The sequence below is a fragment of the Mustela lutreola genome, chromosome 6 (genome assembly GCF_030435805.1).
Source record: "Mustela lutreola isolate mMusLut2 chromosome 6, mMusLut2.pri, whole genome shotgun sequence".
Lineage (NCBI taxonomy): Eukaryota > Metazoa > Chordata > Mammalia > Carnivora > Mustelidae > Mustela > Mustela lutreola.
This window is the reverse complement of record NC_081295.1, coordinates 91,045,466-91,072,284: the sequence shown is the minus strand read 5'-3', so window position 1 is coordinate 91,072,284 and position 26,819 is coordinate 91,045,466. Positions and strand designations below refer to the sequence as shown.

The following is a 26,819-nucleotide window of genomic DNA, read 5'->3' as shown; positions in this document are numbered from 1 at the left end:
TTTGAGATCAGAATTAAATTCTTTAATACAAAATGTTTTTTTTAAGATATATCTGTATTTCTTTGTTGTTGTTTAAAAATAAATATGTACTACGGAATATCTCGAAAAACTGTACTAGAGACAAAGATGTGATGTTAATATCTTTTTCCCCCACAATTATTACGGATAAACAGTAGCACCAATAAATAAATGATAACAAATATTAAAATTAAAAAAGGAGAGAGATTTAGTATGTAGAATTCTCTATTTTTTCTTGTTTTGTTTTTACATATAAAAAACAGAATAGCAATGTCTATTTTATCAGAATCACATATATACATAAACATATATATATATATATATATATATACACACACACACACACAAACGCAAGTTGCCAAATATATATATAGTATGTAGATGTATACTGAAACCTTATTTCAAAGGAATGTGTGGTGGGGAGCCAAGGGAAATGGGAGGGCAGAGCTGAGTGTTAGCAAAATTAAATATCTGTTCAGGACAACCTAGTGACTGTCACCCATCGGGGAGCTAGAGATTGGAAACATGAATTTTAAAACACAAAGACCAGTACAAGTAAGCGCAAGAGAGAGCAAGAGAGAGAATACATCTCATAAATAGTTGAAATTAAATATTAACCAAGAATACTGAAAAAAACCCTACTCTTTAATTAAATTAACTGTTTTAATTTCTAATTAAAAAGGAATATTAAATAAGTACCGTATATAAAACACTTTCTCTGCCTCCGTGGTGGGCACGTGGATCCTGCCCTGTCTCTCTGTGCCGCGGGAAGGGTGGGGTCTGGGGACAGGGGAGGGGTGAACCACTCACACACACACAGCCAGGTCTCCTGGGGGGACAGAACTAGTGGTTTCAATGGTCTGAGAACATCAGGCCCTCCAGGGCTGCACCAGGGAAGGGGAACTCGGAGAAGGCCAAGGCAGGAGTCCTTTGGAGGACAAGCTGCCGCCAGGAGACCCTTTCCCCACCAATGTCTCTCTTCTTTTCGCCAAGACTTCTGCGGGCAGTGCCCTGGGCCTCTAGGGAGCAAGCGAAGAGCCGGTGAAGGTTGCCCAGTCTCCTGAATCTTCCAGGCAGTGCCCCTGGAGGCAAGATGCCTGTGCAGCAGGCGGAGAGGATCCCCAAAGTACAGTAGTGTCCGGAGGCTCCCCAAACTCCTGGTCAGAACCAGTGCCCTCATCCCTGTACCTGCTGTCTGCCCATTTGACTTGGGGTAGAGGCTTGGGGCCAGGGCTGGGTTTGTCGGTGTTCCCAAAAGCAGGCCACAGTTGCCCCCGTGCCCTGGCCACGCACGTTCCTGGGCAGGGAAGGGGACCCTGGCCTTCCTAAGAGTAGGATTGCAAGATCATGCCAGAGTCTCCCCTCCCATTCTCTTCCCTGTTGGGATCTGGGTAGGGGCATTCTCCTTCCAACTCGAGTCCACAGCAGTCAAATACATCCAGTGAAGACACCAATAACATTAGCAATGTTAATTTAAAAAAAGAGAATATATATATTTTATATATATAAAATATATATATTTACTTTTATATATATATAATATATATATATTATATATATATATAAATGTATGTATGTGGGTGGGTGTGTCTACAGGAATCCCAGAAATAAAACTCTCTAATCTTCCGGGCTCGGTGATTTAGCAGCAAGAAAATAAAATGGCGATCCAATTCCAAGAGGGACCGTGCTTGGTCACCTGCCCGGGAATGCTTCTGCCGGAGTCGCGCCCTCCGGACCCAAAGTGCTCTGCGCAGAGTCTCCTCTTCCTTCATGTCAGGTTTCTGGATTAAGGATTGTTCTGGTGACGGCGGCGATGGTTGCTGTGGTGGTGGTGGTGGCGGCGTGGTTTCTGTAGTGTTCTGAATCAGGCTTTCCCGGTGAGAGGTCTGGTTCCCGAAACCCTGAGGGAGGCTCCTTCTTCCAGCCCGGCTCACCGCCTGGGCTTGTCACATCTGCGGGAGATGGGAAACAGAGGCTGGGGTCAGGGCCAGCCGTGGGGACGCAGTGGTGAGGCAGGCAGCCTCCCCATCCCAGGAGCTCCGAGTCCCCGGCCAAAGCACCGTGCTGCCTCGAGGAGCCCAGCGTGAGGGGAAAGCCAGCCCCTGCGTCCAGGGCACCCCTCTGCCCTCTAGAGCTTATAGTCTAGTTGAGACAGCACAAGGACACAGGGACATGTCATCAGAGGCAACAAATGAATCCACACTCAAAAGTCCCTCCTTGACATTTAAGAGCTGATGGTGACCAGAGTTAGGCTGAGTTAGTCAGCGAAGAGTGCCCACAGAGAGATGTGCTTCGACTCTGCCTCCTCTGTGGGGCTGGCTGGTGGGAGACAGTGGGGAAAGCACCCTGACGGGGGCTAGGGCCAGCTGAAAGGGAGGGGGCGCCGGCGAGGCGCTGAGGGACACATCTCCCTTTACCATGCCCTCCCTCTGGGCCTCATTTCTTGGGCACGCTGGCCACAGCGGGCACCAGGTACCAGGCAGCTGTGTGACTGACACTGGGGAAGACGGGATCATTTCCTGCACTGCTCCTGCCCACCCAGAGGGGATGCCGAGAGCTTTCGTGTCAGGCCCCGACCCCTGGCACTGATGGCCTTTGCCCTTCTCCACTATGAGAGTTTGGAGCAGTTCCTGCCCTTCTCAGAGCCCAGTAACGGCATCCTAAGCCCCAACTTGGGGTCCTGAAACCCCCACATATGGGGGAGGTCACTGGAGGTTAGCATAACTTCCATTAGCCCCAGGTCACTTCCCACACCCCATCCCAGACAGTCTCTCTGCAGAATAATCCCCACAGAAATCCTAAAATGATAAAGCCCTCACTTTCCCCAAAGCCCCTAGGGCCTGTGGAGACCCCTCACTGGGCCCTAGAGTTAGGCAGAGCCCCAAGGCTAGCACTCATTTTTACTTCCTGTCTTCATGTACCTCCGAGACAGACAGAAGGCTGCACCAAAGCCCCAGGGCCTCATCCCCGGTACCCCATGAACATCCACAGCCACAGGAACACGGGGGGGTGGGGAAGGCAGTCACATTTCAAAGACTTTGTTAATGGAGCATCTGGAATGGCTGGGTGGACCCCAACCCTGCGCAGGCATCCCCATAGAAGCCCCCCTGAGTGACACTCAGGCTGGCCCTCCCAGCCTTGGAGCAACAGCCAGACTGGTATAAACACCACCAAAGTCTTCGAAAGATTGCCAGCCAACCTATCACGGCTCTGTGCTCCTGACCTTACCCCCTGAACTCAGCCATGCATTTGCTTACATGCTGGACACTTTCTAGGTCCCCATTGTGCTCCAAGGACAGAGCTACAGATGCCTGGAAGCCCCCCCCCCCCCCCCCCCCGCGAACAAAAGCCAGGCCCTCCCATGGGGCGCTCCCGACCCGCCCATCCTGGAGGCATCTGGAACTAATGTGGGCTGTTTGGGGTTGTCATCGTGACAAGAACGTATTACAGGTTAACTCTCCTAGGATCCCAGTTTCAGAGGGCCTCACCCCTGCCCCATGAGAGACACTGAGGGGATGAGAAGCCCAGCAGTACAGACTTCAGAGGGTGGTGGCAAGGCCCCCAAGAGCCTCTGCGATTTGTAGATGGCAGCACCCCCTCAGACCAAGAAAGGCCCTCCGTATTAGTAGCAGGGTAGTAGTAACCACATCAGGACCAACAGCCACCACAGGACACCGCGGGACCACAGGAAACGACACTTAGCCTGCGTCCACACCGTCACATGAAGCCACACCAGGCTACCCCCTCAGGCAACCAGGACAAAGTCTGAAGAGGCCCCACCAGGCCAGGCCAGCGCCTGCCACCCCCTGCAGGGGCCTCTCGAGCACAGAAGGCAGCAGTCAGTCACCAGGCAGGCAGCTAGAAGCCGAGCAAGCAGCTGGCCCCCTTGGGTGCGTGTGCGCACCATCTCTCTCTCTCTCTCTCTCTCTCTCTCTCTCCCCATCTCTGTGTGAAGCCCCTCTCTGACTCCCTCGCCCTCTGGGAACCAACCTGCAAGTACGTTCGTTTAACTCAAGCTGCCTCGCCTTGCAACGCGAGTCTGTGTTTTTGCAGGAACATTTACACGTCTGCGGATCTTGTACAAACAAATGTTTTCTCCGCTCTGAGCAAGGCCCACAGGGACTGCAAAAAGGCAAAAGGAAAGACATCTAAGCTAGAGCGTCAGCAGAGAGAGAGAAAAAAAAAAACAAAAAACCATGCAACACCCCCTAACAGTCCGCAGCTGCACCACCCCCCAGCTCACTGGTCCCCCTGCCCTTCCATGCCCTGGAAGGATCCAAGGGCTGCAGCGGAAGACGGAGAGAGCAGCGAAAAGAGGCAGCACTGGCTAGGAAGCCTGCCTGCAGGAAGAGGCAGGCACAGATGGGCAGAGAGTGCAAGGAGAGGGCCCCCGTAAGGGGGGTGCTATCCCCTGGGGACAAATACAAGTCTTGGGCCACAAGGCCCCAACAGCTACCACCCCAGAAAGAGCACACCTTGACTCTTCACCTGCTGGGGACAGCAATCCGGGCCACCTTCCCTGTGCCAGGGATCGGGCCTGGGCCCCTCCACCAAAGGCAGGCTAAAGGAGGGCACCATGGCAGGCCAAGCCTAGAGGCAGCATCCACAGCCAGGCCACCAGGGGCCGAAGGGCCCACCACAGCCTCCAACCCAGAGGAAGAGCCTCCAAACCTACAAGGAGGTTCCCGTGGGTGCCGTGGGTTGGCCGCATTACAGGGCTCCCCTCCAGAAGCCCCAGGTCCACAAGGATGGGCTGCCGTGCAGTGCCTGACCCCACCCGGCCTCTCTTTCAGCTGACGACAGGCTGCCTCGTGTCATTCGCGCCCCTTCCTTGCGCCACGTCTGCCCACCCCACCACCCTCAGCTTCCAGACAAGTGTGCAAGCCCAAGAGCAGTGGAAACCAGTTGAGTGAGAAGGCACCCGTGCCTGGCACCTGTGCCAAATGGGCCCGCCACCAGTGCCCAGTGGGTGAGGGAAAGGCGGTGCCCAGCCAAGCCAGAGTTCCCCCCTCCCCCCAAATCCTCCGGGACCACTCTGCCCGCCTGCCCACCCATCCGAACCCTGGACCAGCCACGCCACCACCAAGTCTAGCCACTGGTGCCAATTAGTGGAGGGAGAGTGAGAGAGAGCCACTGCGGGGAGAGGCGGAGGAGAGCTGGGGGGAGGCCGGGGGGGGGGCAGGGTTAGGGGTCCCGCCGGCAGGAGTCTGACTGGGGGCCGGGGAGGCTCCAGGCAATGAGACAGCGGAGGCACCACGTACACGCTCCAGGGTTTATACCGGGATTTCTTGCGCTTTCTTTTTTGCCCCTTTCCCTTTCCTCGAATTGATTTTCTGGAAAATAAAAAAACAGAGACAGACAAAGAGAGAGCAAGGGGGAAGGGGAAAGGAAAAGAAGCAACAAGGAGGGCAGGGTTTGGGACGCACTCCCTGGAACAAAGCATCGGAGGCCAGCGGGCTCCAGGAAAGGGCCTGCATATGCACACACACACACACACACACACACGCGCGCGCGCACACGCAGGCTGGGCAGCAGGCATGCCATGGCTCCTTCTTCTCCCTTTGGCCTCCCTGGGGAGGCCAGTCCAGCCTCCAGCAATGCTCTGTTTTGGGAGCAGAGGCTGGGTGGAGGACACAGGACCCAAAGGCCTGGATACTCGTGGCAGCTCCTGGTCCCAGGCAAGGACCTGTCGGCAGGCTCTGGGGCCAGCAACCCTGGGCAGGTTTGACCCTGAAGGTCGGGCAGGGGGCTATCAAAGGTACGCCAGAGTTTGGAGAGACTGACTTGATGGGGGTAGGAGTCAGGGCCCAGGCTGTGCTCCAGGTACCTTCTGCCTTCATTTCCAAGTGCACTAGCAAAGGGGTCCCTCAGGGCCCTGCCTTCGCAGATCCTGGTGTGGGAGAGCAGCTACCCTGGGAGCTGGCACAGACCCAGGGGCGGCACGTGAAAGGCGCCAGCCTGCCCAGCTATAACCTGGGCTGAGAGGCGGGGATGGGTGTCCTCAGAGCCCCAGGCAAGCGGTAGGGTGGGGTGGGAGTTAGGGAGGCACAGGAGGAGGGGCCTGGGCGTTACTTGGCAGGAAGTCCTCTCCCCAGCCTGTCAAAGCCTGCTACACCATCTCACCAGACTCTCTTCCGAGCCCAGGCGAGCCCCCCACTCTCCCTGTGGGCAAAGCAGACATTTGGGAAATGGGCAAGGGGGGGCAGGCTGAAGCCTGTTCCCCTCAAGGGAACCAGCACTCTCCACACCTGCCAGGCCAGAGGGTGCCCAGAGTGTCTGCCATGGGGGAAGAAATGAGGGGGAAGGGACTGAGGCGAGGGGCAGAACAGCTCCCCTAGAAGAAAGCACTGGGAAGGCAGGAGATCTATACACACAAATACACACTCATTCTCTCTCTCTCTCTCTTTCTCTCTCCTTCTCTGAGCCTAGTCTCCGAAATCACTGCTCTGGGAGCAACAGCAATCCTGGAAGTTGGGGACTCAGGGAAGAGGGAAGGGGTTGAGGCCCCAGAGTTTCGGAATCCCCAGAGTTTTAGGGGCAGACGGGATGGTGAGGGAGGGGAGGAAAGGGCACAGTTGCTCTCTCTCATTCTCTTTCCCTGCAGGCTAGTCCCCTTTGCTCACCAGGTCTCAAAGGCCCACTGCCCCCAGACTTGCCCTCCTGCTCCATCCTGACCCAGCCCTCCACACAGAACAACTAGAAGACTCAGAAAATGACCAACTGTCAACACATTTCTCTCTGGCCAGGGAGGGCTGAGTGGCTCTGACCCACCCTCCTCCTACAGGGCATCACCCAGAAAACATCTCAGCCGGCCCCCAAGTCCAATCACACCACCAGAGCAACCACTGTGAGAGGCCGTCCCCTCTGACACACAGAAGCTGGCCTCTTTGCTACCTGCTCCCTCTCCCCGCTGTGCGTGATGGGAGACTAGAGCAGGCCGGGGAAGCCGAGTCCACATGGCCCCCCAGCACACCAAAACTGCAAGTCCCAGCCAGGAAGGACCTGGAGACCTGGAACGTGTGGTCTCTCCTACAGGAAGCTCCATGCTCCAGACTGGGGTTTTGCCCCTAATCCTAGAGCCATAATCCTCGAGTTTGCTCCAACCCCCTCCTGCCACCACAGGTCTTTGTGAGGCCAACTCCCTGACCCAGTGAAGCCATCAGACCCCCTGAGAGAGGAAGCCAAGAGCCCCAACCAAGATAACCGGCCAAGGAGAGGGAGAGGAGCTAAAGTCATGGCCACTTACTTTTCTTGCCTTGCTCTATCTTTCTTTGGTCTGCAGTGGGCAGAGAAAAAGAAAAGAACAAAACAGAGAAGGATTCAGACGGTGAAGCTGACAAAGGTAGTAACATATTATTCATGACACATCAATGCAGTTTTAATCCCTTTACATAACTCAAACCTTCCAACAACATTATGAGAGACATCCTATGGTTGTGCCCATTTGACAGATGTAGAGACTGAGGCACCATGGAATAAAATTAAAATGCCCAAGTTTCCACAGTTGCAATGGAGAAACATCTAACAAGTGGAACATGCTTAGCCCTCCCACTGTCTGCTGAACGAGCCAATCCATGCCTCTGTCCTCACCTGCATTCACATTTGCTGTGCTGTAGGAAACTCATCTCCCCTATGTGCTGGCCTTGATGAGGTTTGATCCGCATAATCTAGAGGGAAAGGAAGCAGATCACAGAGTCAGTGACCCAGCCAGCCATACCCAGATGGGACACCCCGTGGCTCTTGCCACTTAGCACCAAGGGGTTCTACAGAGCAGGGGTGGGGGCAGAGGGAGGAGGGACCTGGGGCTCTACCAGAAAGAGCCTCAGGCCCACCCCCACTCCCCTGACTCCCCGGACCCTGCTGACCTCAAGGAGCCCCCGCTCTTCCTGGGGGCAGGCGTGGCTGCACGGGTTGGCCAGGCTGGGAATGTGAGTCCTGGGTTCTTGCCAGTCCCCGCCCCTCCCCTCCTGTTAGCCCCTCTAGGCCTCACCCTGACCCTTAGTTGCTACCCAAGAGCTACCTTCCCTGGGGTCTCAGAGCTCCCTCCCACCCTGTCCGGCCTGAGATGTGCCCTGTCCCTGGGCAGCAGCAAACGATGTCCTTTGAACACTCTCCATGCGCCAGGCTCATCCAGCACCCCAAACAGAGCCCCCAAGGAGAGGTGCCCTCTTCCTCCAAGAGAAGAGGAGAGGGGTACCTGTCACAGGTATAAGCCCCTCCTGAGCCCGGGGCAAAGGTCAGGGGGGAGGAGGAGGCAGCAGGGACTTATGGGGAACCCCAAACCAGAAAATGCAGGCATCTTTTAACGCAAACGGGCAAGACTCCCCACACCTTGCCGTAACTGACTTAGGGACAGGAGCTGAGCAAGGCAAGTCTGGCTCTCCTCTCAAGAGCTGCCCAGGAAAAGGCCAGGGAGCACCTGTTCCAAAGTCTAACCCCTGCTGCCTCCTGCCCCCTGTCCCACCCACACCCCCACTCCCCACAGATGCCCACCTGCATAGTGATGTTGAACTCCTCAGTGGGCACGCACTCCAGGCCCTCATCATTACAACAGCCCCCACACCGCATCAGGGGCACGCAGGATGGCTTGAAGATGTACTCGATCTCGTCAGGGTACTCCTGGAAGATGTCCACCAGGGTCTCAATGGGACGGCAGTAGCTGCGCTGGTAGACATCCATGAACTTCACCACTGCATGGGATGGGGTGACATGTGAGCCCCGCTGGTCACACAGGAGATGGCCGGCCCCTATCTCCCCCGAGCTTCAGAGGGCAACCCCATGGGGTTCCTGTACCCCTACTGGGGTACCAGCTCTTCCCACACTCTAGCTGAAGTCCCTCCAGTTGTGTGCCTGACATCCTTCCCTAAGCTTTCCACCATGGGCACTGATGATTCCAAAGTGATCACACAAGGCTGTCGGGGTTCTGAGGAAGATGGTCTGCCGTATCTGACCCACTGCCTCGCCATGACCACCAAGCCAATTCGTGGGCCAACCTTGACGCCAGGGCACAGTCTGAGGACGAGTATACTTGTCAGGGTTGGGGGGGAGGGGTGATCTAAATTTTCCATGAAAGGAGGAAGAGCCAGCTTGGCAAACCTACTCCCCATTTCCCTACAACTTCTGCCACACGAACCACCATACCAACAACCGCTGAACGAGGACTTATCATAAGGTGGGCATTGTGTGCTGTCATCCCTGGTTTTCATGGCAAATAGTATGAAGTTCCAGTAGAAACCCCATTTTACAAAGGGGGACCTGGAGGTTCGGAGGGGCTGAGGAACTTGCCCCAGGCCCACACTTCCGAACAGCTCTGATCAAAGCCTTCCCAGGACAAATTATGCGGAAGCATGGTGGGGGGAGCACTTTGCCACCTGCCAGACCCCTCCCCAGACACCAGCTGGGGAGGCAGTGAGCATCAGCACAGGGGTCAGGCCTGCCTGGAATCAGCAGGTGGCAGCTGGTGGGCACTCTGCAGGCCTAGCCAGCCCCGATAACCCCGCCCGCCCCAGAGGGCAAACTGCTTGCATCATGGAAAAAACGGTGCTGCTGCCGTTGCAGCCGCAGAGCACTTCTAGAAGCTGATCTGGAGGGAGAGCAGGGTAAAGACAGCTTCCCAGGCTGGCCATGGAGCCTGCGGTGCACTGGAGCATGAAGGGGTAATTCTAGGCCACAGGGGCGGGGTCCTGGAGAACAGATATACTCAGGACCTGGAATGATGGCTCCCAGTTGTGGCCCAGCCTGTCACTCTCCATCACACACACACACACACACACACACACCCTACTACCACAAAGTAATCCTTTCCCTGAAATGCTCCCCCCGCTACCCCACACGGGAGGAAGAAGTGGCATCCAGGCTGTGAAGAAGTCCCGGCTCTGGCCATGACTTGGTGTGTGACCTTGGGCCAGTCCCTCCCCTCTCTGGCCCTCAGACTGCACATCCGTGTAAGTGGGCTGGGCAGATCCTTAAAGACACTGAAACTGAGACTGAAAATGTGGGGGTTTGTATCCCATTTCCAGCCCCGAGAACAGGTGCTCTTTCTCAGCCCAGATAACACAAGGCTTGGAACCTTACCCCCAAGTCATCTGAAGCACAACCCCCTGGCCTGCCTTTCCCCAGGGACTGTGGCTGAGCCTCCTCATCCCTTCAAAGGGTAAAGGAAGATGAACCTGGGTGTTATCTATATAACAGGGAGGTTGAGAACTGGGGGAGCTGAAGGGCAGGGAGGGGAGGGCCACAGGTGTGCAAATAGCAAGGGAGGGAAGGGGCTCCCAGCCAGTCCCTGGCCCTGTCTGAGATCTACTACCCCTCTGCAGACAACAGACACAGAATTCTCCTCCAACCTCAAAAGGGTTAAGGTCAAGAACCATCAGAAGCCCTTTTCTAAGCCAAGTCCATATCAAAGAAGATGACTAATCAAGAAATCCTGACCTAGGCGTGCCTGGTGGCTCAGTGGGTTAAGCCTCTGCCTTCAGCTCAGGTCATGATAGCAGGGTCCTGGGATCGAGCCCTTGCACTGGGCTCTCTGCTGGGCGGGGAGCCAGCTTCTCCCCCACCTCACCCCCATCTGCTTCTCTGCCTACTTGTGATCTCTGTCAAATAAATTAATAAAATCTTAGGAAAAAAAAAAAAAAGGAAGAAAGAAATCTTAACCTGACACTTCATCATGGTTTGGAACAGAGATGGCCCAGGCTTTGTGGCCCCAACCAGAACAGGAAGAAAGCAGGAAGGTCTGCTCTGGACTGTGGCAGCTGGTAGCTGAGGGTAAAAAGTCACAGACTAGGGATTCCTTGGAAAAGCTCCCTGGAATCCTCAAGGGCCACAGGAGAGAGGTCGAGGGAGCAACTTCACCCATCCCCTTCAGACCCCAGCCACCACCCCCAAAGAAAGCCGGCCAACTTCTGCCCAGGCCATGGACATGCATCAACTCCCACAACAAGCTTTCTTGCTTTTCCTTACTTCTTGAAGACAATCTTGTCCCCAGGAAACAAAGACCATTTGTCTTGCCTCTCCCAGAACACAGAGACCACCGGGAGGCTGATGGGGGGTGGGTGCCCACTGGCAGCCAGGAGCCTCTGGGGGCCACAGGCTGTGGAGTGGCTGGGAAGCCAGGCCCTGGGCCAAGGAAAGAGCTCCTGAGTGAAGAGGGAGATGGAACTAGCTGGACATCACCCCTGCCCAGGGAGTGCCAACACCACCCCTGGCCACCACCCTGGGCCACAGTGTGGGGCTGGAGAACTGGCCGGGAGGAAGACCTGGGGGGCCTTCCCACCTCAGAGGTGGGGAGTTGGGGGAGTGGCATCAGGCACTTCTCTCCCCAGGCTGGAGCAGAGGCCACATTCAGTGAGGGGGGAGAGCCAGGGCTTCCCTAGAGAAATGGGAGGATCCCTACTCCAAACCACAGGAACAAAAGGCAGGCTGACTCTTAGTTGGGCAGGGGGCGGGGCACCTGGGAGCTATAGCCAGCCCTCTGCTGGCCCAGGAGGGAAGTTCACAGCACCCAAACCTATCCCACCCAGAGGGCAGAGGGAGACAGCAGGGCCTTCTTTCCACCCCCAAAGGAATACAGGCTGTGGGGGCGGGGGTTCTCAGAAAGTTGGGCCCTCTGGACCTCCAGCTCACGCACAGCCAATCTGCTGGACAGCCAGGAGCACAGCCCACTCCACACAGACCCCACAGGTATGACAAGGCTGGGCTGGATGAGACATGACATAGTCTATCCATCCTCCCCTCCGGGCAGGTGGGACAAGGGACACCTCCTGCGACACCTGGGATCTTTGAACACTGTCTTTCTGACCTGTGCTCACTGCTCCCTCTCCAAATAAAATTTTACTGGAAAGACCAGAAGGAAAAGACAGCAAGTTCTATTTCTAACAGAGACCTGAGTAGGAAAGAGAGTCCTCCTAAATGAAGGGTGACTCTCACGGTGCTCCCCTCTTCCCTTCTTGATCCCCATTTCTACACCCCTTCCCCCGACCCATGGCCACAGACTTGAAAGAAAGGGATCGGGCCTCCCCACCCCTCCCCTGGGGAGAGGGATACCCCTCCAAGGGCCAGAGGGACTCACCTTCGTGGGGTTTGTGCTCTCCTTCTGCCATGGGTGCAGCCTGGGACCACTGAGGACAAAACAAAGAGCAAGGCACGGGCATGAGCAGGGATGGAGATGCCCAGCCACATGCCTGACCAGCAGCCTCTAGCTTCTCTGAGGCTTCTGAGAAGAACAAGGCACCTGCCCGGCTCCCCAGAGCAGAGAGCATGCCCACTGTCCCCTGTGAGTTCCAGTTCGGACAGAAGAGAAAGAATGACCCACTATGGGGGGCATGGGGGAGGGCAGAGAACTGGAAACACAGGAGGAAAATACCAGAATGCTGTGCTGCCTGGGTCCCCACCCCTTCCCCACATTTCCCTCCCCGCCCCTCACTGGCCCACTGCTGAGTTCAGTGAATATTCTCAGCCCCCCTGACTCCCTGGTCCAAAGCCACGGGTAAGTAGTAAGGTCAAACAGGAGGACAAATTTGGAATGGAGCAGGAAGGAAGGACTGGGGGCGAGAAAAACAACATGGTGACCTTCTCCTGCTGACATGACAAATACCAGGGTGAGCTGGTGCTGGGGAAGGAGGAGGGTGCAGAGGAACGAAGGGCGCCAACCACCCTCCCCCATCCAAACTCCTCTGCTCTCCGGAGTTTTCAGCAAACCTTCTCAGGTATATTCAGCAAAGCCACAGGTTGCCTAGAAGGGAAAACCAGGGAGGAAGCCCTGGGGGAGGGCAGAGCCCCATTTCTCCCAGCACACAGACCTCCGGCAGTCAGAATGTACCTCCAAAGCCCGGAGCCTCACACTCCCACCTTGTTCCCTGGTTTCTTCTCCCTCTCACACTGAGGGGGGTTGGGGTCCAGAGTCCCTCTCACCTAGCTCGGCACTTTTCCTCCAATGCAACCAGCAAAGTCTTTATGCCTTAGCACTGCCCAGCCCCTAGGGGGCCCCCTGCACTACCCAGCCTTGAGGCCTCCCCTAGCCCTAGCCATCCCTCCCTACCCCCACCAGATCATTCCTCCCCTCCCCAGAAGCTGTGAAGGTCAACATGCCCAACCATGTGGACCTGACAGCTCTGAGAAGGCAAAGGCTTCTCCCCACCCTTCCAGAGGGCCTCCGATTCTCACCAGCTGCCCACCCCACCTGCCCTTCTTTGGGGACGTATCCCAAGCAGCAGAGACGAACACCAGCCTGTGGAACTGCAGACCCTACTGACAAACTGTCTCCTTCCCACACACCCCCAATGCACCCTGGATCTCCGAGTCTTTCCCAAGGGGCAAGGTCAGATAACAGTTTCCAGGATCCCAGCTGGGCAGCCTCCCACAACAGCTCCCTCAGGGACCCCCAGGGTCTCCACCTTAGCTCCTGGCCCATCTCCGGGATACCCCCTGGTTTCCTTCTGCCCACATTCTCCCTGTGCCCTCCACTCCTCCTGGGCCCCCAGGAGGAAGGGGGACAGAAATTTAACCCCCTCCAAGGCCAGGGGGCACTGGGAGGGGCTGTTCTGGGCAGGGAGGGGCCAGGTGCCCTTCTCTGGGGGCCTCTGAAGGTCACACTGTGGCCAGGCCGCCACTCCTCCCCCTCTCCCTCCCCCCCAACTAGGAGGCCTGGAGCCAAGGCCTTTGTGCCAGGGTCTGAGGCACCCAGGGCGCAGCAGGGACCCCAGCCCATTTCTTTCTCTCTGCCTCTCTCCAAGGGGAGTCTCTGTGGCCCATGGAAGGTGTAAGGGAAAAGTGTCAAGGACCCCTTAGGTGGTTCTGAGAAGCGAGTTGGGTGGGCAAGTTTTAGAGTTCCAAAAAACCACCTGCTCCTGCTTGGACACCCCATTTCACCAGGACAAAGTGTGTTTGCAAGGCTAGAAGAGCTCCTTCCAAAAGGGGTGGGGGGCGGGGGGAAGCTGGTCCCACAATGCCCATGTTACAGCAAATTTTAACCCATTTTCCCAAAAAGTGTAAAGTGGGGTAATGACACTCTTTTCATTCCTACCTTAGGCCACCCCCATAAAAGCTAAAGCACGGCTCGGAAGTGTGGGGGAGGGGAGCAAAGCAGACTGTCACCAAGTGGGGACTTTAGGTAGTCTGACAAAGCACCAGGGTGGACCCCTGCAACCTGACCTCTGACAGCGATCATTCTGTCCCTGGCCTCTAGGGTCGGAGAGGGGTTACATGGGTCTTCTCAGCAGAGGGGAGTAAAAAATAGAAGGGTGGCAGGGGTTTCTCTCCACGTCAGGGAGGAAATGGGGAAAGGGCATCAAGAAATCCGTCCCAGCACAGGAAGGGGCTAGGGGCTGGGGACAGTGGAAAAGACGTATGGGGTGGCTCTCCGCGTCCCCCGGCTAGGGATACCTCGAGAGGTCACCTTCCCGCGGAGGGCCGGTGGGGGGAGGGGCGCCGCTCGCCGCCCGGGTCTCCCCGCTCGGGGCCGCCGAGGCTCGGGGAACACGCGGCCGGCCAGGCCCGGGCTGATGTAATCGGCTCCGCGCCGCGCGCGCCCGGCCGGGCGGGGGAGGGCGGGCACCGAGCTGGACGCGAGCGGGAACGGGCGGGGGTGCCTCCGCGCAGGTGGCCCGGCGGAGACCGGGGGTCCCCTCGGCAATCCACCCCGAAACTTTTCTCAAACTCGTGGCGAGGGCCTAAGAGATCGAGCGCCAATGACAGCAAGCCCCCTCTCTCTCGCCCGCGCCCTGCCCCCTCCACGCTCTCTGCCCTCCCTCGGTCCAAGGTCCGGGCACCCCCCTGTCCACTGGGCTCCGGCTCCCGCCCCCGCTGCCCGGACTTCCAGTTTGTCCGGGACCAGCGGCCAGGAGCAAACTTCAGCTGCCCGCGGCAGCGCAAGCCCAGCCCCCTCGGCCTCCTCCTCTGGCTCCCGCCCTCCGCTGGTCGGCCCAGATCGTACGTGCGGTGACTCTGGTGGGTGGGCAGGGCCCGCGTGGGCGGTGAGATTCTATCCCGGTGCCCTCCCACCTAGCGCGCGCCCCCTCCCCCTAAATGTACGAGGATCGAGGGGGAAGCCACGCGCCCAGTGCCCAAGGACCCGCGTGGGGTACGGAGCCCCCACGCGCGCGCTCGCACGCACGTCCCCAGCCGGGAGAGGCGCTTGCAGCGGCCCGCGACGCCTGGTGGGCACGGCCGCTTACCTTGGCATGGTGGAGGTAGAGCAGCAAGGCAAGGCTCCAATGCACCCAAGAGAGCAGAAAGTTCATGGTTTCGGAGGCCCGGCCGGAGCCGGCGCGGCTCGCGCTCCCTCTCCGGCTCGGGCTGCGGGGCGGCCCGCTCTCTTCGGCGCCTAGGCGGTCTCCTCTTCCTCCTGAAGCCGAGGCCCGGGCCAGGGCCTGGGGCGCGCGCGCGGCTGGAGCACTGTCTGCGCACACAGCCGCCTCACCCGTCCATGAGCCCGGCTTCCGAGCTCCAAGTCGCCACCGCGGCCCCCTCTCCTCCTTCTCTTCTTCTTCCTCCTCCCCCTCCTCCGACTGCGGCTCCTCCCGGCCCGAGCTAGCACTTCTCCCGGTTCCGCTCGGCTCGGCTGCCCCGGCACGGACCACGGCTCCTCCGGAGCGGGAACAACCCAGAAGTTGGACGAAAAGTTTCACTGCAAAGCCGCGAACCCCGACCCCCTCCACCCCGCCTCCAGGCGCGGGCTCCGGCTCTTGCCCGCGGCTCGTCGCCGCGTCCACCCTCGGCCGCCCGCCGGGGAGGAGGTGGGAGTTGGGGCGGGGGGCGGTGTCTGTCTGTCTGTCCGTCAGCGCTGCTGGTCCGATGCGGGATCCCGAGGGGGAGGGCTCACGCCGCGCTCTGGCGGTCACCCCCAAAAGCAGGTCACTCACTTTGACCCTGTCCCTGTCGTTGCTCGCTTCGCCCGCGCGCGCTCTCTGACCCCGTCTCTCTCTCTCTTCCTCGACTTCTCTTCTGGAGCTCTTGCTACCTCTTTCTTCTCTCTGCAGGTTTCCAAAATCCGAAGTGATTGGGGGAAGTAAAGGAGCGATCTCCCCAAACGGTCGGCCCGATTTTAGCGGGGAATGGGAAGCAAAAAATAAATTAAAACGGGAAAGAATGTGGATTTTTAAATTGCTGAAGAAAAAAAGAGGAGGGTAAGCCCTGGAAAAATGAATATCAAATTCCAGTGCGGAGACCCCTGGCCGGTGACCCCGCCGGTTCGTCCGCCTCGCCGCTGCGCCTCGCGACCCAGCGCCGCTGCCGCCGGTTGCACTCGCCCCCCGCGCCGCGGCCTCCTTGCAGCCTGCCCCAAGCCTCTGCGCTCCCTACCACTAGCGGCCGCTTAAAATAGGCTAAGCCCCGCCTTTGGCACGCCCTGGGGCGGGGTCAGGCCCAGTGTCTTAGCCTCTCGGACCGCTCCGCACGCCCCTTGGGCCTTCCCGGGGGACGCGTAGCAAAGCCTGCCCCCCCCCCGGCCAGTGAAGGGGAAGCTCGACCCCCACCTAGGTCCACAGCCTGAAAATTGCCCAGCCCCGCTTTGCCCAGACACACACACGCCCGCGCCGTTTTGGGGGGAAGGGTACAGGGAAGTGAGGTTATGTACGGACAGGGCTAGGGAGCTATTCCTTCTTTACTGGGAATATTGGAGGGAGGGGGGGCTCTGGGCGGGCAGACCAGGGCGTGACCCCTGGTCTTCTCCCCACTCCAGCACTCTCAGTCCGCCCCCCCCCACACACACAACACACACTCACACTGACACACACACGCGTCCTCGCTCTCACTCAGACGCCGCTTTCCCAAGTTCACCCAGCTTCCCTGTGGTAGCCGAGCGCCCCCTAGTGACTACTGCCTGCACACCCCCAGCTCGGGCTCAAGAGGGAATGGGCTCTGGGAAGAGGGTGGAGGGAGACTAACCCCGATCCCATTTCTGACCTCCCAAACAGAGGCATGTTTGGGACTCGAATCGACCCACGGGCAGAGAGCCCGATGCTGGGCACAGGAGGCATGACGTATCCGTGTGGACAATGTGCCTATCTGGCCTGCTGACATCAGAGTGAGCTACAGCCAAAGGACTGGGGTGACTGGGGTCCTTTGGGAAGTGTCCAGGGAAGCTTCCTTGGGGGAAATTATTTGGCACCAGGTTTGTAAGACTGAAAATGGGAAGCCGTGTGGTTCTGGGTTAGTCAGTGGCCCAGAGGGAAGAGGACCTGTTGGAGCCCACGTATGCACTGTGGAGTCTGGCAGAGCCCAAAGGGAGAGGCAGCCCGGCAGACAGAAGCCCTTGTTCCTGCTCTACCCCCACCCCCCAGATGTTGCCAGGGAACTGAGGCCAGGGGGCTGGTGGGGGCGGATGGAGGCCAGGGCCTGAGTGATGATTCAAACCTACTCACCAACACTAAGGAACGTCTGTAGGCCAGCTGCCCAGAGCTCCCAGGAGGCTGGGGGCCAAAGCTTCTTTCTATCAGCCCCAGCCCAGCCTCTCAGCTCATCTTCTGAACAGAATTGGGGTTCCTCCTCAGGACTTCTAGACCCCCCAGTGTCCCTTGCCCACTTCTACTGACTGGGAGCCTCTCTCCTCTTTCCCCCAATTCCCCCCACCCCACACTGGCTCCCTTCAAAGCCCCCTTTTCCCCAACTCCTCTGGTCTTCCCTAAGTGCTCCCCGAGGCCCCCACCCCACCCTTGGATATAGGAACCAGCCTGGAAAAATTCCTGGTTGGGCTTTGACCCAGCAGCTCCCAGGTTCCCCCAGGGAACAAAGAGGGGGCTCTGATACCTGAGGGAAGAGAGGGACCAACCAGTCTCATTTTTCATCCAGATCCAGCCAGGGCCTGGCCCAGGGCTGATGTAGCCTCTGTGGGTGTCTAGGCCGAGAGCGGGAATGCCGCAATTTCCCCCAAATTGACCCAAACAATCCAGGAAAGTTACTCAGCCAACCCCTTGCCTCGGCACATGGTCCTGCGGTTGGGTGACCTCTTTAGGAGCCCAGTTCCACGGGAGTGGCGTCCTGAGGCTCCTATGAGCAGAGGGGCTGCCCACCCCACCCCATTCTACCCTTTGCATCACCCATGCCTCCAGTCCTGCCTGTACCACCTGACAAGCTCCCCAGCAGCAAGGACAAGGTCTTTTTCCAGTTACTAAACATTTATTTGCTGGCTCAGGGGGCCCTCCTCCCAGGCAAGCCTTCTTACCTAGGCTCCATGCTCCAAGGTGCTGCATGGGAGATGGAAGGAAAGCCATTAAACCTCCTCCTTCCAACCTGGTCCGCATGTAGCACCACCAGAGCCCAAGATGTGGGTACTTTGGTAAGCCCCCCCCCATCCCTGCCCTGGAGCAGGCAGAGCGAGGACTGAGGCTCCCAGCAGCAGGAGCAGGGGCTCACGCTGGCCCCCTCCACCGCATCCCTCCTCAACTCAGCCTTGCTTGACCCCCAAGAGGCCAAAAGAGGAGATCTTAGGAAAAGATCCTGAGGTTGAGAGGAGAGTGGAGGGGTTCCAAGGAAAGGTGGCTGTCAATTGCCGCTATAACCCCAGGGCTTTCCCCAACCTGAACCAAACAACCCCCTCGGTGGTGTTAAGTAAGGTGTGTCTTGGCTACCTACTCAGCTACCCCCTCTGTGTGCTTGGCCCAGAACCAAGGGAAGGAGAGAGCAGAATTGCATCCTGGCCTGAGAGACTTTGGAGCATCTTGCTCTGCCCCCACTCCTACCCCTCATTTCAGAGACAAGCTGTTGGCAACTCCTCCGAGGATAGTTGCTTCTGGACACTATTGCCCAGTGTGGTGTCACCAGCTTTCCCAACAATACACTATCCTGACAGATAACACCCAGCCAATGCCCATATTGCCATCAAACTGAGAGCCCAACACACCTGGGTCTTCCAGAAAGGGGACAGAAAGCACGTGGAATGGGGAACACCAATCAACAATCACAAGACCACATTGTGTCTCTCTAGTACCCTCTCCTCCCACAGACTTAATCCCTCGGACAGGAGTCATGGTCCCCTCCAAGGGCATCCTCAACCCCACTCGGAGGACTCAGGACCAGGGCCCCCTCAGCTTAGGGCTCGGAAGCAGTTCTGCAGGAGCCAAGGAAGGGGAAGGTGTTCCAGGTGAGGGGGAAGTGGGGAGAAGGTGGGAGTGGGGGGTAAGGAGCGGGAAAGGTAGCCAGGAGCCAGCCATGGCCCCAGACAAAGGAAGTAGTAACAGGCCCAAGGCGCAATAGTTGTTCCTTGTCCTAATGACCTATCACTTGGATGTTCAGGGAAGCCCTTGCCTGTGTGGGTGTGGGCGGTTAACCTCCAAACCCATGGAGGAAGGGACAGAGCCCCTCCAAAGAATGGCTCATTCTTGCCATTGTCTTAGCATTTCTCCAGGTGGTTTTGCCTTGGAGAAGAATGATCTCCTCCCTCACACAGTCCCCTGACTCCCCAGGCACCTAGCTGGACACAGATCTGATCCACTGGAAAGGCAGGAATACAAACCTCACTGAATTGGTGGAGAGAGAATTGGGTTGGCTCCCTTCAATTCGCTGTCCCTGGCTGCTGGTCTATCTCTCCCTACTCTGTCTCTGTCTCTCTCTGGTGCCAACACTTCCCCGCCTCCCGCCCCCCACCCCCGGTCTCTCCCTCAAGGAAGAAGGGCCTCTTTTTCCTCCTGCCAGCTTCCAGTCCCCATCTGGATCTGGATCTTTGACTTGGGATAATGATGGGCAAAGATGCTGATTGGTAATGAGACTAGAGGCTGACTCCCCCAGAGAAGCCCGGCAGGAAAAGGGGAGGGAAGAGGGATGGCGAACAAGCAGGAGAAGGGGCAGACGGGCAGGGCAGGGCAGGGTCGCTGTCTGCGGGAGCCAACCCTAGTCCTTTATCAGCTGAGTCTCTGCCTGGCCCTTACAGACCTCTGTTTAATCCCCTAAAGCCGAGCTGTCTCCCTGGATTGCTTCTCCCTGACAGCCCCAGACATGCTCACTTCTTGAGACCCCCAGTCTTGGCTACCCCTCAAAGTCTGACCACCCCCCTGCCCATTGCTGCCCCTGGTCACACACACCCACTCAGTCTTGGAGGGAGTCCCTGTCCTGGGAAGAGGTGGTAGCTAGGGTCCTAGAGCTGTATTCTCCCTTCAGACCTGGGCCCTGCCTGGGAGCTGAGCCTCGTTCCAGCCGTGGATCTTTCCCGAGGCCCAGCAGGCACCAGGCACCGTGCCAACGCTGTAGGAGATACAGGACAGTGAACACTATGGGGGCTTTGGATCCAAATGGACCCAAGTGGCATTCCTGGCTGCCACTCTTTAGCTGAGTGACCTGGGGCAAGTGACTCAACCTCTCTGACCCCCCTGATTCCCTTGTCTGTAAGATAGGAGTGAAAATGCCGCCCATGGACAGGTATACACACAGCCACAGGTGAGGTGGGAAAGCGGCCCAAAGAGAGGCCCAAGGTGCTATGAGGGTACCAAGGCAGAGCAGTCAGACTGGCTGGGATGGGCCTCAAGAAGGGTTTGCTGCAGGAGGTAGCACGGGACATTTATACCATAAGCAAGTATTAAACTCAGCCCAGGAGCCTTGTGTTGGCTCGGCCCAGGGGCTGCCACAATGTGGAAGGGGCTCTCTGTCCAGAGGAACCAAACAGTAAACAGAAAATGGAAACTCTGAGGGGGGGGGCACATGATTGCTGGTGGTAGAGGAAGGTTTCCTAGAGGAGATGGCACATGAGCATAGAGGGAAGAGAGGCGGTTTTGCCCACTGCATGGAAAGGGATTTTAAAAAACAGGCAGGGGAAGTAAGGTCTGGAGGATTCTGAGGCCCACCACACCTCTGGGGGTGATAGAGACTCTGAGGTTAGGCAGGACCGGGGATTAGGGCTTCTACAGAAACATTCCCAGTCAAAGCCCACAGGGACAATGCTACTCCCTCAGGGGGTGAGCCCCACGTGGGTTTCCCCGCCCTCTGGGACAGGATGTCTCTGCCAGAGAATTTAAACAAACAAGCAGACACCAGACGTAGGTCCAGCTTGCTGGTGAGCACCACTATTGTTTGCAGGGAAGCAGAGAGGCAGAGGACAGAGGACACCAGCCTATGACAAGCACAGGGCCACTCAGCTGCAGCAGGGCACAAAGTAGAAAGAAGTTTTCTTTAGCTTTGTCCCCTCCCTAGCCCCCAACAGGTGCCCAGAGGTCTGGTCTCCCATCTGTCCATCACAGACAAGTGGAAACCTGGAAACAGCACTGGGAGGTTGCGGGGGAGGAGGAGTCAAGGCTGCTGCATGCCATGTGACCTTGGCCAAGTCAGTCCCCTTTTTGGACCTCAGAATCCTCCTAGATAAGAGCAGGAGGTTACACCCCCTAAACTTTAAGGCTCTGTAACCCTCCATCAAACACTCCAGCTGAGATCACTGATAGGAAATGTCACATCTTCCGGGGGTCTGTGTATTTCAAAAGGCTTCTGGAGAGGACAATGCTTAACTCAAAGATGGATGAAAACAGGGGCCCTGGCACCAAGTGGGGGAGGGGAGATGTGGTTCCAGGGAATCCCTCAAATCCCAGCAGGTCAGAACAGCTTTCTCTCTTACCTAGGGGACCAGAACCTCTGTCCTTTTTAAAAAGACAGTGGCAGGATACCTGGGTGGCTCAGTGGGTTGGGCCTCTGCTTTCTACTCGGGTCGTGGTCTCAGGGTCTGGGATCGAGTCCCGCATCGGGCTCCCTGCTCAGCGGGGAGCCTGCTTCCCTCTCTCTCTCTGCCTGCCTCTCTGCCTACTTGTGGTCTCTCTCAAATAAATAAAAAAGCTTTAAAAAAATAAAAAATAAAAAGACACTGGCCTAGTGAATCCTCATTGTGAAAAGCCCTCACCAGCTACCCTGCCCCATCCCTACACCCCCATGGTGTGATGGAAAAAGCCGGACAGTCTGGACTCCATCTTGGTTCACCACTTCCAAGCCAGGAGACTTGGACAAATCTCATCATTTGCCTGATCCTTGATTTCCTCATCTGTAAAATAGGAGTTGGGGTGCTTTACCACCCAGAGTTGTGAGAAGATAAATGGAGGCTATGAATACAAGCAAAGCTCTAGTGGACATTGTCATATGCATGTTACTACCCTTCCCTTTCTCTGTCCCTGCCCCCAGGAGTGAGTAAACTCTCAAGAGAATGCCAACTCACTACCATCTCGATAAAGGCAAACAGAAGGATTAGAGAAATAGGTTTATCCCATCCCTCTGTAAAAACAAAAACGAACACAACAAAAACAAAAACAAGGGATGCCTGGGTGGCTCAGCAGGCTAAGGGTTAAGCGTCTGCCTTCTTTCTGCTCAGGTCATGATCCTAGGGTCCTGGGATCCAGTCCCACATTGGGCTCCCTGCCCAGCAGGGCGCCTGATTCTCCCTCTGCCTGCTGCTCCCCCTGCTTATGCTCAATCTCTCTGTAACTTTAAAAAAAAAAAAAAATTAAAAACAAAAACAAAAGGGAAGATGGAGGGAAGGAAGGGAGGGAGGAAGGAAAGAAGAGAGGAGGGAAGGAATCACACAGTGCTTGCATAGATGACTAGGGCTGGAGGATATGTGGCCTGGGCCCTTCTTTAGCCTTTCTTCAGAGCCATTGTATCACCAGGTTGTCACTGAGTTGGCTACACTGTAGGTTCCTTCAGGGAAATCCTAGGGCGGAAAAAAAGAGGCAGGTACCCAAGCGCCCCCTGCCTCTTAGCAAGAAGTGACCCTTCCCACCTCCCTCAGGGACCCTCTGAGCCTGGACCAATAGCTTGGCCCATGATCCAGCCCCCCCCTCCCCGTGTGGTTCACAAAGATAAAGCCGGTTAATGATTGGTCCCCTGAGAGGAGTCACCCCACCATCCTGCCTGCCTTCCCAGACCTAGAAGTGCAGGGCCTACCACAGGGAGTGGTCCCCACAGCTCCCAGGAGCAGCTTGGCCTAACAGCCTCAAGAAAATCAGCGAAGCAGACAATGAGTCAAGAGGTCTCCATGTCAGGAGAACATCAGACCCGGTTCCTAGGAGCCTAGGGAGGCCCTAAGAGGCTGGGCAGGTGGGGGAGGTAGGCACCACACACCCGGTTTTATCTGCCATATTGATTGGAGTTTCTCTTGAGATTTCTTCTGAAGAAAACACTCCACGACTAAAGAAGTTTGAAAATACCATCCCTGGCCAGATGAGCAGAATGAGGCCCAGAGCTGTCCGAAGCCCTATACTTCCCTGGAGGCAAGACCCAAACTCAGATCTCTTGAACTCACAGCTCGGTGCCCCTTCTATTTCTCCAAAGGCTAGTGAATCCCTTCACTGGGGCACAGCACTGAGCCAGATGCCTTTGGGGGAAGTAGGGCTTCTGCCCCCAGGAGTTGACTGGCTCACTGGGAAGCCAGGCAGTACCGGGGAGGGGGGCTGGCTGAGGTGTCGCATGTATCTGTAGCAGGTCAGCTGCTGGGCCCAGGACTTCATCCTTTGCTTCTCCTTCCCACGTGGAGAGGTCTCAGCAATCCCTCATTCCAGGCCGTGCCCTGCTGAGGGCACAGCTTGTATGAACCATGACCTCCTGGGGTCCCCTGGAGAGGTCGCCCTGCCTATATCTCCCTGGATGTCAGCCCATTCCGTTGGACCTCTATCCTTCCGAAACACAGCTAGAAGCACCAGGAGAGGTGAGGTAGGCCAGGTTCCGGACTGTCGTGTCTGCTGCCAGTGTCCCCAAGTCCCAGGACCTGGCCCCCGTCAACTCCACGGGGACTGGTCTCCACCACCCCACTGAGAGTGATGGTCAAAATATTGAGCACCCATTATGGTTCACATAAAGCTGGGGGCAGAGGCCAGACCACCATAAACACCACAGGTTCTGGACTGTGGGGAGACCCAGGGGACTCAGGAAGAGAATGGGGTGACCAGAGAGGCACACAGAGGGCTGAGGGCGTAATGGGGACCAGGTGTGGAATAGTAGCTGTTTACCAATCAGGTGGCCTTGCTGGGGCACGCCAGCTGAATGTCGGCCCTGCCCCAGTCTGCTCTCAACTCTAGGTTGGAATGTCGAGTTCCCAGCTGAGAACAAGGTCTGTCTGGGGCCCTGGTTCATGCCTCCATGTCTCCTCCGCTCCTGAGAAGACCAAGGACTCCCCACCTCTCCATACATATATATAGTCCATCCCACATAGCAGGGGCCTCACGGCTCTCGGGTTCCGGCCACTGTTGAAAAAATGGCAAACACAGGGGATGCCTGATGGTGGCTCAGTCAGTCAAGCGTCTGCCTTTGGCTCAGGTCGTGGTCCCAGGGTCCTGGGATCAAGCCCCCCATCGGGCTCTCTGCTTAGCAAAGAACCTGCTTCTCCCTCTGCCTGCCTCTCCCTGTGCTTGTGCGCTCTCTCTCTCTCTCTCTCTCTCTCTCTGACAAATAAATAAATCAATTAAGTCTTTTTTTTTTTTTTAAAATGGCAGATGCAGGGACACCTGAGTGGCTCAGTGGGTTAAAACCTCTGCTTTTGGCTCAGGTCATGATCCCAGGGTCCTGGGATCAAGCCCCACATCAGGCTCTCTGCTCCGCGGAGAGCCTGCTTCCTCCTCTCTCTCCCTGCCTGCCTCTCTTGCCTACTTGTGACCTCTGTCTGTCAAATAAATAAATAAAATCATTTTTTTTAAAAATGGCAGACGCAGCCAGTCCCATCCCTGGACTAGAATCCCAACCCCAAGTGCCCAAATCACAGAGGGTTCTGAGAAACCAAAACATTTTCCTTTTCTCCTCACTCTTTCTTCAAGTATCTTCATCCCTCTCCCAACCTCTCTCCATCCCTCCTGTCTGTCCCAGTGTCCCAGGGAACCTCCTGGACAGTCCTGTTGGCTGAGTGTTCCTCTCTGCCTGTCTCAAGAGTCAGCTTCTCGGAGCCTCCTGTGAGGTTACTGTGGGGGGGGCAGCAGGCTGGGCAGTGGGGGACGAGCTAAGGGCAAAGACGGTCTTCACATCTCCTCCATTCCCCCTGGCCTCCAGGGACTAAGGGAGATCCTGCAAGAGGGAGATTTCTGAGGAGATGGGTCACACTCTTGCTCACCTGAGGGCCAGAGGAGTTGAGACACGAGTACAGTGAGGGGTGCCAAACCCCCTCCCCCAAGCCAGCATGACCTGGGGCTTGAAAGAGGACAGAGGGGGGCACAGTGAGTCTTACACTCAGGGGAGCTGTTCCTCCCACACAGTGTGACCCTCTCCCTGACCATGTATCCACCAAAACCTCCTCCTCTGCGAAGCTCCTCAGTTCTCCAGCCTGAAGGCCATAGGGACTAATCAAACACATACACACACACACACACACACACACACACACACACACACGCACGCCACTGCCGCCACCGTGCCGCCAACGCTGCTGCTGCCACCCGTGACAGGGCCCCACAGAGAAGAAAGGAGTGTTTCCAGAAACCCAGCAGTTCCAGGCAAGCTGACCTGGGTCATGGCGCCCTCAGCTGCAGAGGCTGGGCGCCCCCTGATCACCCTCTCCCAACACCACCGCAAGATTTACCTTGAAAACCCCTCACACAAATAGCGTCTCCAAAGCCTTGCCCTTAAGCATGCTGCTTCTTGAGCAGCAACGCAGATATTCATGTGTGGAGCTGTGGCTAGGGGCCTGGGCACCTGAGTTCAAAACCAGGGAGTGTCACAGCCTTTGCTGTGTGACCTGGAGCAAGGCACTGCCCATCTCTGGTCTCAATGTCCTCTCGACAGAGTGAAGGGGTGACTGATTTCTGAAGCCCAGATAGGGCTCCCAGACTGTGGCCAGGGCGGATGGGGTGGAAACAGTAAGGCTGAGGGGTGTGGGCTTGGCCTGTGGCCTGTGGGACTGGAAGGTATGGAGGGAGGACCAGGGAGCCTGGCCTGGGACCACCTTTTAGAGATGTTATAAAGATTACAGGGACAGAGGTGGGCAGGGAGACAGACAGCAAACTCTTCAGTCCATTGTCTCATCCCCAGCCCCAGTTTGCCTGTTGCAATCAACCAGAACAGCTGGGATTACCACAAGAAGGATTTAAGTTACCAAAGTAGAGGCCCACCAAACTCGTCTTCGCTGGGGGATTTATGGGATGATAGCAGTGGTATGTCTGTCTAGAGAATTCTAGGCCCATTCCTAGCTGGGATGAAATGTTGGGGAGTGGGAGAGAAAGGAGGACAGACAGGGTGTCAACTTCTAGGTCCCCTCCCCCTGCTTTGGGAGGTGGGTGGGATACCCATACCTCCAATCTGAGAGCTGAAGTGGGGGAAGGAATTTGTTAGGGGTGTGGTGGGGCTGGGAGCAGGGCAGTGAGGGAATGGAATGAGAAGGCTGTCAAGTGGCAAAGAGAGCGTTTGTGGGAAAAGGAGAGAAAGACCCTCCCCTGGTGGGAGGGGATGAGGGGGAGCCTCAGCCCAGGGGGTCCGTGCCCCACTCCAGGCACCATACCACCTCACTGGGGCAGGTCCTGTGCCTCCGCTGTGATGTCAGCTTAGCTAGAGGAGCCCGGAGCCATACTTTGAGACGTAGAGATGATACACACCTAGCCTGGACCCAGGCAGGCCCTGGGGCGTCCACAGGACAGACTGTGAGGACAAGTGCCCTTCCCTCCCCCAAGGCCTGGTTGCAGAGGCCAGGCCTGCTTTTCCCCTGGGTGTCACCCCCAGCCCTCACCTGGGGCCAGCTGGTAAAGTCCAAAAGGGTCTTCCCTTGCTCTACTCCTGGCCTGGCACTTGGGCAGATTGGATAATTCTGTGACTCATTCCTCCTCTGTCCCACACCCAGGTATCTCTGGGTCTCCTAGGGGAATGGAGGCGAAAAACCATCCAGGAAAGAGGGCCCTTCCTTTGTATGGCAGTGAGGACCAGGGAAGGGA

At 57.0% G+C, this 26,819-nt stretch overlaps 1 protein-coding gene across 1 annotated transcript; it reads right to left on the bottom strand.

Annotated features, from left to right (window-relative positions):
* VEGFA (vascular endothelial growth factor A) lies at window positions 1–25,410 on the bottom strand. Its single transcript, XM_059179304.1, has 9 exons — window positions 25,402–25,410; window positions 15,189–16,310; window positions 12,086–12,134; window positions 8,512–8,708; window positions 7,609–7,685; window positions 7,265–7,294; window positions 5,280–5,351; window positions 4,009–4,140; window positions 1–1,970 (listed from the first exon to the last, which is right to left on the bottom strand). The coding sequence occupies exons 1-9, from the start codon at window positions 25,408–25,410 to the stop codon at window positions 1,949–1,951; spliced, it is 1,710 nt and encodes a 569-aa protein (XP_059035287.1). The 3' UTR covers window positions 1–1,948.
* Between the last annotated feature and the right edge of the window lie 1,409 nt (window positions 25,411–26,819).